The sequence below is a fragment of the Suncus etruscus genome, chromosome 2 (genome assembly GCF_024139225.1).
Source record: "Suncus etruscus isolate mSunEtr1 chromosome 2, mSunEtr1.pri.cur, whole genome shotgun sequence".
Lineage (NCBI taxonomy): Eukaryota > Metazoa > Chordata > Mammalia > Eulipotyphla > Soricidae > Suncus > Suncus etruscus.
Genome location: NC_064849.1, coordinates 124,126,177 through 124,141,033, shown reverse-complemented (window position 1 = coordinate 124,141,033; position 14,857 = coordinate 124,126,177). Strand labels below are relative to the sequence as shown.

Below are 14,857 nucleotides of genomic sequence, written 5' to 3'. Positions count from 1 at the left end.
AAATAATCTAATAGCACTAACTAAAATTCAATTAATTTACAAAATTGGAATGCCCACCTGATTGTCTGAGAGCCACATAGCAGTCAATTGTTGTAGCTTTGTAAAGCTAAAGGGCAAATTCTTTAACCTGTAGAAAGACAAAACAAAAAAGAGAAATATTAAAATATGAAAGATAGATTTAATAGCATTCAAATATTATTACATTATGCAGAAAGAACTCAATGTAATACATATCTGAATGTGTATTAAATACAATAGAGGTATCTGAACATAAAAATATTGTACAGTTTCCAGTTTTATTAGAATATAGAGTATGCCATTCAAATCAATTCAGTTGGAAGAAGAGTGGGAGAATAGAAAGTCTACAAATCTCAAAAATAATCTTCTAGGAATCATGTTGATAACTAACCTTTGAAAAAGATACAAATACATTAAGCAGGTATCATACTACTGCTTCGGACTAGGAATGCAACTTAGTAATATAGCACTTGTCTTTTATGTATGAATCCCTGTATTAAATTAAGGGACCACAAAAAATTAATAAAATTGATTTGGATCATAGACTCATATTTTAAAAGTGACTGCTATCCCTAAGTTCTTGAAATTATGTTGCAAGCCACCATTTCCACTTGAACCCAAGACTATTTTAATTTAACACCACAATGAGTATAAACACTCACTAGAATGGTATGGCAAAAGAGCATTCTACTTAAAATAAGACGTAGCTTCGCACAGCACTTGCTCTACATAAGATGCCCTATATTCAACCACTGGCAATGCAAAAAAAAAAAAAGTCTACTTAATATCCAAGCATAGGAAAGTTTAATAGATTGGGCACATGCTTTGCATATAGAATTATCTAGTTTGATCCCTAGCATCTTATATGGCCTCCTAATCAACACTGGGAGCAATCCCAAACACAGAGCTCAGAACAGAACAAGCTGATTATCATCAGGAGTGATACATGAACAGAGAGCAAGGGAGAATCCCTAAACATGTCCAATTATGGCCCCCCAAAAAACAAAAACCAACCAACAACAAAAAGTACCTTAAACAAAACCAAAGAAAAAACAATCAATAAAATGATTATAAGTCTTGTTCCAAGTGAGCAAGCCCAGAAATCCATTTACTGAGTTTAGTAATGTGATTACTTGACCATATCTTTTTACTGATGGGAGTAAGTCAGTTTAAAAGCTATTCTTTAAGAGTGGTATTATGGAGAAGATCTAACTTTGGGACTGAAACACTGTATAGTTTATCTTGACACAAAATAAACTCGACAAAACAAACAAAAACAGTATGTTTAATAACATCAAGTAAAATAAGATCATTTTTTCTCATAAACTCTATTTAAAATATAAAAGTACACATTAAAATTATTTGACAATCTACCTCTTTTATAAATCAACTGGCAATAATATTATTACATACCTATTGTCACTTAAGTTAATGACTTTTAGTTTTTGCATATCACCCATTTCCTCTGGAAGTGTCTCAAGTTTATTAGAATGAAGAAATAACACAGTTATGTTTTTCCAATTCCCAATCTAAAAGAGAAACATAATTTTGAGGATTAAAATTCTAGACTGATGGGGCCAGAGTGGTGGCGCTAGCGGTAGGGCATCTGCCTTGACAGCGCTAGCCTAGGACAGACTGGGGTTCGATACTCAGGTGTCCCATATGGTCCCCCAATTCAGGAGCGATTTCTGAGTGCATAGTCAGGAGTCACCCCTGAGCGTCACCGGGTGTGGCCCAAAAACCCGAAAGAAAATAAAATTCTAGACTGTTACTTAAAAGACAGAACTAAAATTATCACTTAAAAAAGTTTTCACTTATAAAATATTGTTTTCAATGATCAATTTCATGTACAAAGAAATGTTATCTCCTTTCAATTCAAGACAGTTTATACAGTTTATACCTTAGTTGATTATTGAAACTACACTGGCTAGTTATCATAGAAAAAATATTATACAAATTTAAAATACATTACCTCTGGGGGCAATTGTTGCAGGTAATTATGATCTGCAGCAAAAGTTCTTATATTAGTAAGCTGTCCAATAGATGAAGGCAAAGCTTCAATTTCATTAAAGCTACAATCCAGTTCTTCTATTGATACTAACCTATAATTTAAAAAAATTCTTAAAGATTCATATATATAAATCAAAACAATATACACAACAAATGTGTGTTAACAAACCTATTATAGTTAGCCATTTACACTAAGTCAGACTTTATAAATTAACAAATAAGCTTATAATCATGGTATACAATGGAATATCTATGGCAGCTGTTAGGAAAATGAAGTCATAAAATTTGCTTTTTTTATGTAAACAGATATGGAAAGTATCATGCTGAATGAAATGAGTCAAAAGGAGAGGGACAGACACTGAATGATCACACTCAACTGTGGGATATAATTCCCAAAGACAATAGAAATGATGGGGGAGATGTAGAGAAGAGTAGGGACCAAATGATCAAGATAAGATGTAGATAAGAGTAGGGATCGAAGGAGATGTAGAGTAGGGACCAAATGATCATTCTAGAGAAGAACTGGGAACTGAAAGGAACTGAAGTGATATGTATGACATCAGTGCTGCAGTAATAGTCTTGTAAACCATGGACCCAAAAAGGGGGTAAGAGGGAAGAATAGAGGTAGAGGGAGGTAGGAGAGAGAAGTGTCTCCCATAGAGGCAGGCTGTAGGGTGGAGGTTGGGAGGAGTAACAGGGGAAATTGGTGGTGGAAAATGAACACTGGTGTTAGAATACGGTATAACCAAAACTCAACTATCAACAAAATTTTAACTCTATATCATGGTGATTTAATTTTAAAAAATTTATGAAGGCTTATATTCATTATAAATATACCCAAACAGTAACTAACTACTTATTTAAATATTTGTAGATGTCATTTATTAAAATATCTAAAAATATATAGCATGCTATATATTTATAATTTTACTAATAGTAAAATTAAGTTCTACCAATTCACAAAAATCTTACCCTCCTATAGAATCGGGCAGATACATTAGTTGATTTTCATCTATTTTAAGAGTTGTTATATTTTTCAATGAACCTATTGTGGAAAGAAATAATACAAGTTTTTCCAACTTGAACTAGAGGAAAGTCAACAGTTAATGTGAGCATTTGTTATATTTGATATAAATCATACAGCAATTCTTAACCAGCATATCTGATACCTCAACAATAAATTCTATCTTATATTTCCAATTTGATCTACCCATCACTTTTTTTGTGATTTTAGGGCTATGTTCCGTAGTGATGCTCAGGGACTATTCTGTTTCTGTGCTCAGGAGTGACCCCTAGCAGTGCTCAAATGATCAGGAATTTGAAGCATGATTGTGATTGAAGCAGCTGCATGCCTGGCAAATAAGTGCCTTACCTCCAGTATTATCAATCTGAACCTTATATCTTAATTTTAGTGTGTATTTACCTGTTTAAACTATACTAAAATGTTTAAACTTTACTCATCTAAAATAGGGGACTTGTGAATTTATCTTTATAACCTGCTACTTAAAATGTCATGGCACAATAATGCAAATTTATAGCACTAATGGATTAAAAAAGGGTATTAAGAAAAGTTTCATATATTCTATGCATAGTAAATATTTAAACATTAAGAGTTAAATTAAAAATTACAATTGTTGAATAAATTTTGGTGGCACTTATAAAATATAATGAAATCAAGCAATTATGTAATCCAATTAAAAACACACACACACACATTTTTGGTACTAGAGCAAGAGTACAGCGGGTAGGACATTTGTCTCACAGAGAGCATACCTCTTGGGTTTGATTTCCAGCATCTTACATAATCCCCTGAGCACCACCATGAATGTAGAGCTAAAAGTAACTAACCCCTGAGTATTGCAGGATATGGCCCAAATTTTGGGTATACTATAATAAAAATTACTTAATTCCCTTTATTTGTTATCAGAACAAGCAGCTATAAAATACAGTCTCGATAATAAAAATTATCTCACAAGATTTTTTCAAGTAGTCTGCTTTTGGCCTTTGAGTCTAATATGGATTGACGTTGTGATAAGGGCAATAGTACAGCAGATAGAGCATATGCCTTGCATTCTGTTGACTCAGGTTCAATCCCTAGCACCCTATATAAATCCCTAAACCAGCCAAGAGTAAACCCTGAGCACTGCCAAGTGTGGCCACCAAAAAAAAAAGTTGCTAAGTATATGATCAAGAGGCAAATCAAGCTTAAATAAATCAACATTTAAAATGTCCTAAATTTTTAATTAGTGACAATAAGAAATATTTCTTAGTATGAAAAAAACTCAGTAATATTAACAAAGGAAAACACTGTCTCACTGATCACACCTAGAAAAGTTCAAATAAGATCTTGACAACAACACAGTGAAATGATTTCATAATGCTGACTCCAGTTTGACTCCTTGAATCAGCACATGGTGTAAACATCCCTCCTCTACCCCAACCCCCCCCAAAAAAAAACCATTTAGTAACTAAGTTTGGTGTGTCAAAATCAAGAACCAAAAAATTCTCATTTCTTTAGTTTAAATGAACTGTGTGAATAAGGAAATGATACAAACCAATTGTTTCGGGCAGCTGTTGAAGAGAATTGCTTGACAAGAGGAAATCTTGAAGATTTTCACATGCTGAAATACCTTCTTCAATCATTTCAATATTATTTTTAGAAACATCCAGATATGTGAGCTGTTTCAAACTACCAATAAACTGTAATTTTAAAAGAAAGGGAAATCTAATGATTGGCTAAACATTAATAAAAGTTCAGGTAACTAATATATCAAATAAATAATCCATAATTAAATGTTTGAAAGAAAAAGAAACTTCAAATTTATTTCAAAAAGTAGAAATAAATTTAGTAATAGAAATAAGAATATCTAATTTAACCCAACAGACAGACATTGAACATATACTCTTCATTGAAAGCTAAGTAATTTATCATTTTCTAGGAAGATAATGGTTATCTAGGAAGTCATGGTTGTCAGTAATTACAACAGAGGCAAAATGAAAAATATTCTACTTTAACAATGATCAGAGTAAACCCTAAGTCATTAGGGTCTAAACTTAACTGAAATCCCTAGAAAGAACACACTTCCTTGAATTAAAAAGTAATATTTTTAAGCCAGGGATGTGGCTCAGTGGCAGAGCATCTGCCTTGTAGGCATGTGACCCTGAGTTTGAGCCCTAATTCTACAAAACGGGACTATATAATAAAAGTTTATATTTCCTTTAAGAAATATTATAGTGTGTTACAATCTGGGGACTTGAGGGACAAAGTAATTGGATTCTGTTTTATTTATCTTAATGTTCTTTGGCTGAAAGTTCAAAGTTAAGATATCAGCAAGGGGACTTCTTCTGAGAATTATGTTATGATTGATTGTCCTTCCACTGTAACTTTACCTTGTCCTCTTTCTTTGCATCTTTGTTCTCATAATTAAAAAAATTTTTTTTAAAGTTTATATTTCCTGATCTTAATAAAGAATGTTTTAATAAGAAAAATGTTTTGGGCCCGGAGAGATAGCACAGCGGTGTTTGCCTTGCAAGCAGCCGATCCAGGACCAAAGGTGGTTGGTTTGATTCCCAGTGTTCCATATGGTCCCCCGTGCCTGCCAGGAGCTATTTCTGAGCAGACAGCCAGGAGTAACCCCTGAGCACTGCCGGGTGTGACCCAAAAACTAAAAAAAAAAAAAAAGAAAAATGTTTTATGATAAACTAGTATCAAAAACTATAATTGTTTTTACTAAATTAATTTGAAAATATTTAGCACATAAAACTGTAAAAAGACAGTAATAACTGAAACCATTTAAACTTTTATATACATACCCCTGGAATAAAAGTCAGTCTATTACCATCCATCCAAAATTCTTTCAATCCACTTAGCTGTTCAAGTACTTCAGGCTGTTTAAATAAGGAAGGGTGAAATCCAACAATTTATTTGAATCTTTCAATTCAGTCAAAGCAGTCCCTAGAATTTTTAATGATAACCTTTAGTTTTAAACATTGACTAGGAGCTGGAGAGATAGTGCAGTGGCAAGTCACTTGCTTTGCACATGCCTAACCTGGGTTCAATCCCTGGAAAACCATATGGTTCCCCAAGCCATGCCAGGAGAGAACCTGAGCACAGAGCCAGAAGTATCTCTGAACACCACCAGATATGGCCCCCAAACCAAAATAAATAAACTTTAAAAACAAAACACTGACTATAATTTTTCAACAAATTATTCTAAATAGAATACAGAAGTTATGAAGCTTGCACTGCATGCAGCTCATCAGGGTTTGATCCCCAGCACCATAAATGGTTCCTTGAACACTGACAGTAGTCATTCCTAAGCACAGATGGGCCCAAACCAAAACTAAATAAACTAATCAAATGGAAGGAACAGAGCTGCAAATTTTCAAGCATACAGCTCTTACAATAGTCGTATTACCAAATTATTCAAAAATATTTACTCATATATGTATATATATAAAATCCACAAGCTAAACTGCATAATATGTTTATATGTTCATGCAAATATCACATACATACATCCCTAGTGGGAGAAAAGACTTAAAAGATGGAGTGCAATCTTTTATACTGCCTACACTCCCAATATCCCACATATACAGCCCTGATAGTCCCCCAGAGTACCTGGCCCAGACATTACTACCTTGTAGATCCAGAGCTCTAAAAGGTCAAACCTACGTATTGCAATTAAGAATTGCCAGGATCCCTGGCCCAAAGTACTGCTGGAGATGTCCTTCAAAATAGACTAACTGCTTGCAAGAATGTAACATGATATTTTCCCAATAATTATCTGTTAAAGATAAAGCCTTTTAGGAAATCAGGAAGTCATAAAAATGCTCCCTAGTGACTATGAGGGAAAAAAAGAAGCAAAACAGTTTATGTCCAAATATATAAAGAAAGGAAAGGTAAGTAAATAGAGGTATAATTGCATAATTATACTCTATTATTTCAAAGTGACAGCAATTAAACAGCAGAACATTTTCTGTGCTGAAAATCAAAAAGTTAACTGGGTTAATTAACTTTAGTAGCCAAGCAAAATTTCTTACCAGAATTTGCTTTAAAGGAGAGAATGACAACTTAAAAACATACAAATTTAATGAATCTGATCGTCCCACAAATCTGTATCTAGTTCCTGATATTGTTATGACATCAGGTGTAATAAAATCTATTATTTTGTTTTGTGGTCACAACAGTTTGTTATCAGAGCTTATTCCTAGCACTGCTCAGAGAACATATGGGGTACTGGGAATTGAACCTAGATCAGCCTCGTATAAGGTTAAGTACTCTACCTATCCACTATCTCCCTGTCCAAACTATCATCATATATAACCACCATAAAGTATAAGCAGCACCAGAAACATATTATACAAATATGCAGATATATAAATATAAAGATCATATGAATTTTAATGAAATAAATGCAATCCGCTTCCTATTTCTTTTTCTTTCCTTTTTTTGGCCACTTCCAACTGATGCTCAGAAGCATTTTGGGTTGCTCTTGGCTCTGCATTCAGGAATCACTCCAGGCAGTGCTCTGGGGACCATATGGGATGCTGGGGATCAAGCCCAGAAAGGCAGAATGCAAGACAAGAACCTTACCTGCTGTACTATCTCTCTGGCACCAATGTCTTTCTTTTCTTGTTCTAATTCTTACTATGTTTTTTATATTTATATTATGCTTTAAAATTAATAATTTTTAGGGGGCCAGAGTGATAGCACAGTGGTAGGGTATTTGCCTTACACACAGCTAACCTGGGACAAACCTGGGTTCGATTATCACATCCCACATGGTCCCCCCAGGCCTGCCAGGAGATTTCTGAGTGAAGAGCCAGGAGTGCCACTGGGTGTGGCCCAAAAATAAAAATTTTTATTTATACTATGCTTTAATTTTATATTACATTTACATAAAATGGTATTTTAAACACCGTTGATTCATTAAATTGATAACACTGGAGGGCTGGAGGGATAGTACAGTGGTTAGGGCATTTGCCTTATAAGCGACTGACCCAGGTTCCATCCACAGCATCCCATATAGTCACTGGAGCCTGCCAGGAGTGATTACTGAGTGCAGTCAGAATTAACCCCTGAATACCCTGGATGTGGGCCCCGTAAAAATTTTAATTGATAACACTGGAATTTTCAAATATCTAATATGAAAATTATAAAATACATATAAAAATTTAGAATGTGTATTATAACTAATTTAAAGAGCAGAGAATATGCATTTTTCCGCAAGAATCAAAATCTCCCTAAACAAAATAAAACAATCAACCATCTTTAATTAAAGAATGTAAAAATGAAATATTGCTAAAAAAAAAAATGAGGTACCTGCAAACTACCACAATCCTCCTCTTCAGCTAAAAAGCTCCACTAAAACATTGTATCATAAATTAGTGAGCAAATGTACCATAATATCCCCAAAAAATGACAGTGCTAAGAAAATGGCAACACTTTCCAAATCATTATACAGACTCAATGCAGTTCCTGTGAGTATACCCATGATAATTTCCAAAGAAACAGATCAACATTTCTGAAATACAGATGTAACACCCCCAACTCTCCAACCCAACAGCCAAAACAATTCTTGGGAAAAAGAAGACTGAAGACCTTCCTCAACTTCACTGTATATAACAAAACAGTAGTAAATAAAACAGCCTGGCACTGCAATAAAGATCGAATCTCATCAAAACTGAGAGGAACTCAAAGAAGAAATACAAATAACCAAAAGACATGAAAAATACTCTGCATCACTGATCACTCAGGGAAATACAAATCAACATAGGATATCACCTCACATAGAGATTGGTACACATCACAAAGAATAATTACTTATGGCATATAAGCAGGCAAAAAAAAAAAAAGGACCCTCACTAACTGCTGGCAGAAAGGTCATCTGGCCCAGCCTTTGGGGAAAACAATATATACATCCTTCAAAATATGAAAAAATGGGACCGGAGAGATAGCATGGAGGCAAGGCATTTGTCTTGCATGCAGAAGGATGGTGGTTTGAATTCCAGCATCCCATATGGTCCCCCAAGCCTGCCAGAAGTGATTTCTGAGCGTAGACCCAGGAGTAACATTTGAGCACTGCTGGGTGCAACCCAAAAACCAAAAGAAAAGGACTTTGTAAAACCCAGTCTGTTCTATTAGAAAACTGGCTTACATTTATGATCCTTTTCTTTAATTCATAGTATAGTATAGTTGGTTATAAATTTAAAAAAATCTTGAAATTTCAAATAAATGCAAAATGTTTTGCTCAATAATTTTCCCCATTACTCATGAAACATATTAATGAGCATATCACTAAATTCCTAAATAATACCAGGTACTTATTTTTGACTCTGAAGTACTAATCCTCATGCATTCTATTGTGATAAAACTTTGCCCCACACAACCTCAGGAATTTTCATATTTTTCTTCAAAAGTACCTTTACCTGACTTTATACTTAAAAATTATGTTTGCAAATTTAAAATGTAAGACTTGAAAGTTATTGAGAATGGTGAGAACTTACCACTTCTGTGAATTCATTACTTCCCAGATCCAGTCTTTCCAGCTGGGTCAGTCTATTCATGGTTCTATTCACAAAAGATTAATAAAGAATTTGACACAATATTAATTACAGGGATATTTTCAAAATTAATAGCTAACAGCATTCTCTTTTGGGGAGTGGGAGGCTATGCCTAAAAATGCTCAGGGAATATTCCTAATCCTGTGCTTGAGGGTAACTCCCAACCATATTTATGGGACCATGTGAGTGCCAGGTATAAAACTGGATCTTCTTCGGGGCTGGAGAGATAGCATGGAGGTAGAGTGTTTGCTTGCATGCAGAAGGATGGTAGTTCAAATCCCAGCATCCCATATGATTCCCCCGAGCCTACCAGAAGCGATTTCTGAGCATAGAGCCAAGAGTAACCTCTGAGCGCTGCTGGATGTGACCCAAAAAACAAAAAAAACTCTGGGTCTCCTGCATGCAAATCATGCATAGAGCCTATTGATCTATCTCCTGGGCCCTGTATAACAATATCTAATTATGTACAGATTTTGCATATTGACAAAAATAACCAAAGAAAATGCTTAAAAGTTTACTTAAGAATATGAGTTGTGGGGCCAGCGAGGTGGCGCTAGAGGTAAGGTGTCTGCCTTGCAAGCGCTAGCCAAGGAAGGACCGCCGTTTGATCCCCCGGCGTCCCATATGGGCCCCCCAAGCCAGGGGCGATTTCTGAGCGCTTAGCCAGGAGTAACCCCTGAGCATCAAACGGGTGTGGCCAAAAAAAAAAAAAAAGAATGACTTGTGAGGCCAGAGAGATAGCATGGAGGTAAGGCATTTTCCTTGCATGCAGAAGGATGTAAGTTCAAATCCCGGCATTCCATATGGTCTCCCAAGCCTGCCAGGAGCGATTTCTGAGCATAGAGCCAGGAGGAACCCCTAGCACTGTCAGGTATGAGCCAAAAACCAAAAAAAAAAAAGAAAAGAAAAGAAAAAAAAGAAAAAAGAATAGGAGTTGTACCACACCTAGTGATGATTAGGACTTAATCCTGGCTTTACACTAAGGGGATTATATGTGGTAAGGTGGATGAATCTGAGTTGGCTGGTAAATAATCAATTATTCTTTAACTTTTGCTTCTTTTAAGAGGAGACATAATACAGAAATGTGGTGCTTTTGCATAGTGTAAAACCAAAGTCCTACCATCTCCCTGAAACATCATCAGAAGTAATCCTTAAGCACTGCTGGGTGTAGTCTACTTAATTCCCTTTAAATAAGTAAATAAATCCTTCACCTGAAGCTCTACTAGGTGTGGCTCCAAATGTTCCCCCCAAAAAGATAAATTTAAACCCAATGGTCAGAATATAAAAAGTAATTTTGAAATTTTTCCTCAAGAAAATATTTTATGTAGTATAAACCAAATAATGAATTAGAACATTTGGCAATCCAATAATTACTGCCATTTTACAAGACCAATTTCTGTTTTTAAAACTTCAAACTCTGAAAATTAATATTTAAAATTATAAATCCAGCCAAGCTTTTCACATTTTAAAATTAAATCAACACTCAAAATAAAAATGTTGTTTAAGCCCTGTTATCTGTTTACTTTTGGCTCTGCACCCAGGAATCACTCTTAGCAGGCTAATGGAACATTTGGGATATTGTAGATCAAACCTGGATCAGCCCAAAGCAAGCACTCTACCTGGTGTACTATTGCTTTGCCCCCAAAGTAAGTTTTATAAGAACAAAGTATTACCTTAAATTAAGGCCTAATATATACCTTTTGTTTGTTTTATGGGCCACACCGGCAGTGCTCAGAGTCCTGGCTCTTCACATAGAAATCACTCTAGGCTCGATGGATCATATGTAATGCCGAGGATCAAACCTGCGCCCGTGATGGGTCAGCTGTGTGCAAGGCAAGAGCCCTACCATTGTGCTACCATTCCAGCCCCAATATATACCATTTTAACTTATAACACCACCATTATTTTTCTTCACTTAAAGAATTTTAAAGTACTTAGTCAGACTTCATAATGAAATAAATCATGTCTTTATGGGGCTGAAGCAATAGCACAGCATGTAGGACATTTGCTTTGCATGTGGCTAACCCTAGTTCAATCCCCACATCTGATATGGACACCAGAGCCTGCCAGGAGTAATTTGTGAGCACAGAGGCAGGAGTAATCCTGAGTGCCACTGGGTATGACCCAAAACCAAAAATAAAAAAATGTATTTATCTCTCTAGCTTCTTAAGAAATTTATTCAATAAATGGACAGTGGCTGAAAAGACTTTATAGCAGGTAGGGTGCTTGTCTTGCACATGACTGATCCACATTCAGTATTTGGCACTTAATAAGGTCCCCTGAATACAGGGGGAAACTCTGGGCACAGCCAGATGTGACCCCAAAACAACAAGAAAAATAAAAACAAACAAAGCAATGAACAGATAAACTCACTGAGTTTGTAAACCTGTTTCTTTTAGCTTTATCTTATTTTTTTATTTTATAATTTTTATTTTGATCATAGTGGTTTACATATTGTTGACAATAATATTTTAGGTACATATTAACATAATATCAGGGGGATTCCCATCACCGAATTATCCTCCCTACACCTCCGTTACCATCCTACCTCCCATATCCTCCTCCCTCACCCTCAGGGCTGCTAGAATACGTGCTCCCCTCTGAGCCTAGCTTACTATTTAGTGGTCCTATACCTGTTTTGGTCTTGGTACCTCCCTTGTTTTCTCCTCTAATTGGGAGGCAGGACTAGATAGTTCAAGTTATGTGGTTTTGTTTGAAGAAGAGAAAAATGATAAACTGGGATAAAAATCAAATATGCCAAAAATGGGCGGAGTCCTAGAGGCTCTCATCATCTGTTTGAGAGATGAAGGGGAGAAAGAAGGTGAAACACCCCAACAGTACACAAAGAAGTGTCAAAATATCCCGTGAGCACTCCAACAATAAAGATAAGCAACAGTACACAAAGAAGTGTCAAAATATCCCGTGAGCACTCCAACAATAAAGATAAGCACCGCATGAAAGCCATGGTCTTGAGATAAAAAGCATGGCAGAGCTTTATCTTATTTGATCTCTTAGGAGACTATCCTTGTTTGATATCTATTTACCACTAGAGGGCCTTCTACTCCAATTCTAAGTCAAAAAAGAACATTTCTTTCAATTGTTAATGAGATTTCAAGTTAAGTCCCTATAGATATTGAACTAGCTGGCCCCAGTTCTATCCCTGGGACTGCATATAGACCCCAAACATCATCAGCAGTGATCCCAGAGAAGAGTCAAGACTGAGTTCTGAACACCTCTGGGTGTGATCTACACCCCCACTGTCTAGCCTTCCTAATCCCTAAGAATCTCTTTACTAATTACAGTCACAAGCCCCACTGGTATTTATCGGGACCCTGGTAGAAAATTACATATTAGTTATCTCATCTTTATTTGTTTTGGGGTATATGGGCCACACATGGAGGTCATCAGGGATTATTCCTGGCTTTGCACTAATTAATAAGCAATCTCTGGAGGTGTTGGGGTTGGTGGGATTCAAAATGCCTTAACACCTGACATCTTATGGACAAACATTAATGCCTTAACCTCTAGCCAGCCCTTATTTTGACAGTTTGCAGGTAAGACAGTTCTGAGTTCCAGATATTATAAATTCACATTAAACACAAACAACAGATGTAGACTTTTTTGTTTTTGTTTTTGGGTCACACCTGGCAGTGCTCAGGAGTTACTCCTGGCTTTGGGCTCAGAAGTCGCTCCTGGCAGGCTCAGGGGACTATATGGAATGCTGGGATTAGAATCGGGGTCTATCCTGTGTTGGCTGCATGCAAGACAAACGCCTTACTGCTGTGCTATTTTGCTCTGGTTCCAAGTGTAGATTTTTATACTGAAAAAAACTCAAATATGATGACTAAAAATAGGTGTCTTTTGTTTGTTTTTGGGTCACACCTGGCAGCACTCAGGGGTTACTCCTGACTCTAAGCTCAGAAATCGCTCCTGCAGGCTTGGGGGACCATATGGGATGCCAGGATTCGAACCACTGTCCTTCTGCATGCAAGACAAACACCCTACCTCCATGCTATCTCTCCAGCTCAAAAATAGGTGTCTTTTAAAATAATTTCCATTTGGCATTATCAGTCTGGCCCAGAACTAAAAAAAATTAAACTAAAGTTAAATTTAGAACTTACTTTGGCAACATTTTTAACTGGTTTTCTCTAAGTTCTAATATCTGGAGTTTAGTTAACCTAGAAACAAGAAAATAAATCAAGTGATATGATAAATACTTTATAAAATTCAATATTCAAGTTTCAAAGCAACTAACATACAATTGTGAAAGTAGATTACATTAAAAATTACACACACAAAAAAGGAGAAAAACAATGCGTTCTTCAAAATTAAAGAGATAAACACTTGTAGATATAAGATGCAAATGATTGACATCTAAATATCAATTCCAGAACATTTCCTATAAACTTCTAAATATATCTCTCAAAATTAGGTCATTAGTACATGAAAGAATAATTCAATTCTCAGTTCATCTCTGAGAGGAAGAAAAAAATAAGGAAATATGCGGGTATGAAAATAAAGAAATCCTCTCTGGCACTTAAAGAAATAAAATTGGGGAAATTGAAAAAAAGAAGTAGTGCACAAATATTTTAACACCACAACTGCAAATCAAATTCGAACATGTAGCTAATAAATGTGCTGTGTACCTTAAATGTTAAGTGGGGGCCGAAACAATAGCACAGCAGTAGGGTGTTTGCCTCAAATGTGGCCAACCTGAAACCGACCCTGGTTCGATTCCCGGCATCCTATATGGTCCCCAGAGACTGCCAGGGGCAACTTCTGAGCGCAGAGGCAGGAGTAACCCCTGAGCGCCACTGAGAGTGACCCCAAAACAAAAAACAAACAAAAAAAAAGGTGCTGTACACCCTAAATGTTAAGTGTCAATGAATTTCAGTTAAAATAAAATGGTACAAATGCCAGATATAGAAAGAAATCTGAGAAGTACTAATTAAACTATAACATATAGTTAGTACTTTCTCTAGTAATTAAAGACAATAATAGATTTGTACCTACTGTTCATAAATTCATTCTACAATTAAAAATTATTCAAAGACTGGGCTAGAGAGATAGCTCAAAGGATCAAGCATCTGTTTTGCATATTAAATTCCATCCCAGAACATGTTCCCTAAGCACTACTAGGAGTAACTCTGAGCACAGAGCTGAGAATAGTATGGCCCAGGTATGACCCAAAAATGCAAAAATAATTAGCCAAGAATATAGTATGACAATGATTTCTCTGTGTTCGACATAGGGACAGGTGGCA

At 35.8% G+C, this 14,857-nt stretch overlaps 1 protein-coding gene across 2 annotated transcripts in view; it reads right to left on the bottom strand.

Annotated features, from left to right (window-relative positions):
• ERBIN (erbb2 interacting protein) overlaps positions 1–14,857 on the bottom strand; it is a 78,707-nt gene that overhangs the window by 49,096 nt on the left and 14,754 nt on the right. For both annotated transcript variants that reach the window (XM_049768748.1, XM_049768749.1), the window contains exons 6-13: positions 13,716–13,772; positions 9,538–9,601; positions 5,842–5,916; positions 4,584–4,728; positions 3,001–3,073; positions 1,991–2,120; positions 1,432–1,547; positions 58–127 (exon numbers count right to left, since the gene is read on the bottom strand). In XM_049768748.1, coding sequence (XP_049624705.1) covers positions 58–127; positions 1,432–1,547; positions 1,991–2,120; positions 3,001–3,073; positions 4,584–4,728; positions 5,842–5,916; positions 9,538–9,601; positions 13,716–13,772 — 730 coding nt within the window. The remainder of the gene's footprint in view (positions 1–57; positions 128–1,431; positions 1,548–1,990; positions 2,121–3,000; positions 3,074–4,583; positions 4,729–5,841; positions 5,917–9,537; positions 9,602–13,715; positions 13,773–14,857) is intronic.